The 2,069-nt window shown below is 45.8% G+C and overlaps 1 protein-coding gene across 1 annotated transcript; it reads right to left on the reverse strand.

Moving 5' to 3' along the window:
* Positions 1–1,141: 1,141 nt before the first annotated feature.
* LOC149237148 (uncharacterized) lies at positions 1,142–1,555 on the reverse strand. Its single transcript, XM_089369170.1, has one exon. The coding sequence runs from the start codon at positions 1,553–1,555 to the stop codon at positions 1,142–1,144; it is 414 nt and encodes a 137-aa protein (XP_089225296.1).
* Positions 1,556–2,069: the final 514 nt, after the last annotated feature.

Here is a 2,069-nt window from a genome sequence, read left to right on the forward strand (position 1 = left end):
ATCTTCAGTTAATCTTCAGTTCCTGTGTCCACTTGGAGATCCTTGCTTACACATGGTGATCAAGTACCTCTTACTCATCACAGGGCGAATCTCATGAACCAAGTGTCAGTTTGGAAGCTTCCTGGGCAATTGACACCTTGCAGGATGACTGTGCCACTTGGCCAATCTCGCCCAGCACAGGTAGCCTTCATAGTTTTTGACTTCCAGCGTAGGTACAGAGTGGGACAGTTGCAATACAGCACAGAAGCTCAGTTTAGCAGCTGACATGATCCAAAATAAGCCTGTTCTGAAGTGTTTTCAGGTGGAGAACTGATTGGAAGTGCTGTTGATTGATGACCTTGTTCTTTTAGGGGTAAGAACAACATGTTTAGGGACTGAGGATCCCTGTAATTATCGACATTCCCTGCTCCTTGATGCGAGGCACAAAAATGTCTATAACAGAAAGTGCCAACCTTTTCTCTGCTTCCCTTGCTGTTTCTTTTTATTCTTGGCTTCTGGACAAGAGCTTTGTAAGTGTCTTGTCTGCCTACAGATCCTACACCTGAAAGTGGTGTTTTCATAATCTAATACCTGCAGCCAGTTCTGTTGTTTGTAAATCAAATTTATATTTTCCGGCAGCCCTTTACTTAAATCTACTTCCACACAGATACGTGCGAAGGTGTAGATCCTTTCATTGATCCTTTCCAGATCTGTTTTGATGTATTTCCCTATAATGTTCCCAATGCCCTCCAACACTCGTTCATCCCAAAAGTGCAAGGGGAGATTGTGAAGTCTAACCCAAATTGGCATTTTAGTTAGTCATTTTATTTGGATCAAAATCAGGAAACCATGGGGTCACAAACAGCCCGGACGTTCCCCAAAACCATGGCCCGGCACTGATGACTGTATCTGTGACATCCTTGGATGTAAATATTACTATGAAGAAACCCTTTGAACATAAATGAATATCACATTCCATGGTCGAGTTGGAGAAGATCCAATGGAAAAGATCCATAGGTTTGGGCTAGAAACTGTTGAAACGGAAAATTATAGCTTGTGTTTCATAGGACTTGACGAAATCATCAAGCCCTGAAGAATCTAAGTTTAACGCTGGGGTTTGCTCTCACTGATCCACTATGTATCGCTTCGGCATGTGTCCGCCTTAATCTGGAGCGAGCCCTGAATTCCTGCTGCCCTGTAAGATGTTTTTGTAGGATCCCTTTGGTTGATGTTGGGCTGCAATTTTTTTCCCCTTGTTCCCCCCTGTGGGGCTTGTTTGTCCCAGAGGCAGAGCCCCCCCTCTTAATCTGAGATTTAATGTAATGGTTGAACCTGGACCAATCTCGTAACTTTCCAACGATCTACAGTCCTGAAGGGACCTCCTTCCACTAACCAGGTGCTGGGCCTGAACTGGGTATCCCATTTCTGCCCTTATTTGATTTTTCAGATGCATGGAGGTGTCTCCTGCATGAACCCATAATAAACGAGTTTTCCCCTGAGGGGGTTTAATCAGAATAGGAAAACAAGTATTTGTTACCTGCTCTGGCTGATGGCGTAGTTTCAGATTTGGCTCCATTTTGGTTCGTTTTCCCTTATGCATGACTAGATCTGCAGAAACTCTGCCCAATCTAGGGTTGTTGTCATCGTTCTGCCGCCTCGGATCAAGCTATATTCCCAGATCTGGCCTCCTATTACGCAGATCCCTCCAAATGTTGGCTCGTTTTTGGATTCAGAGTTCCATTTCTAGGGCAGCGGCATTGATCCCATGGACTGCACTGACCGCCGCTACCAGATCTCGCTCTCCCCAAGAAAGGACTTCCAGATACGACCATAGCAGAGGTCGATCTATCAATCGGACTGTAGAGGAGTGCATTACGCTGGATCTATGAGCCGACCCTCGGAACAATGGCTCTGGTGCCAGGACAGAGCTCGACGACGATTGCTTGAACCATTTTGCTTGATCTGCGTCACAAGGCTGCAGATCTAAGTTCTGTCTTGCGAAAAATTTCACGGCTCCTCCATTCCTTTTGACGGGACTGAGCTTGACCCTTCCGCTTCCTCCATCGTTGCGTGATCCAGTGCCATCGCAG

The sequence above is a fragment of the Pinus tabuliformis genome, chromosome 8 (genome assembly GCF_031772625.1).
Source record: "Pinus tabuliformis cultivar Carrire ecotype Pingquan chromosome 8, CPIR1, whole genome shotgun sequence".
NCBI classification, from domain to species: Eukaryota; Viridiplantae; Streptophyta; class Pinopsida; order Pinales; family Pinaceae; genus Pinus; species Pinus tabuliformis.

Bases quoted from the DNA above. Each gene is read 5' to 3' on its own strand.
- LOC149237148 (XM_089369170.1), bottom strand. From the start codon at position 1,555: ATGGAGCCAAATCTGAAACTACGCCATCAGCCAGAGCAGGTAACAAAT.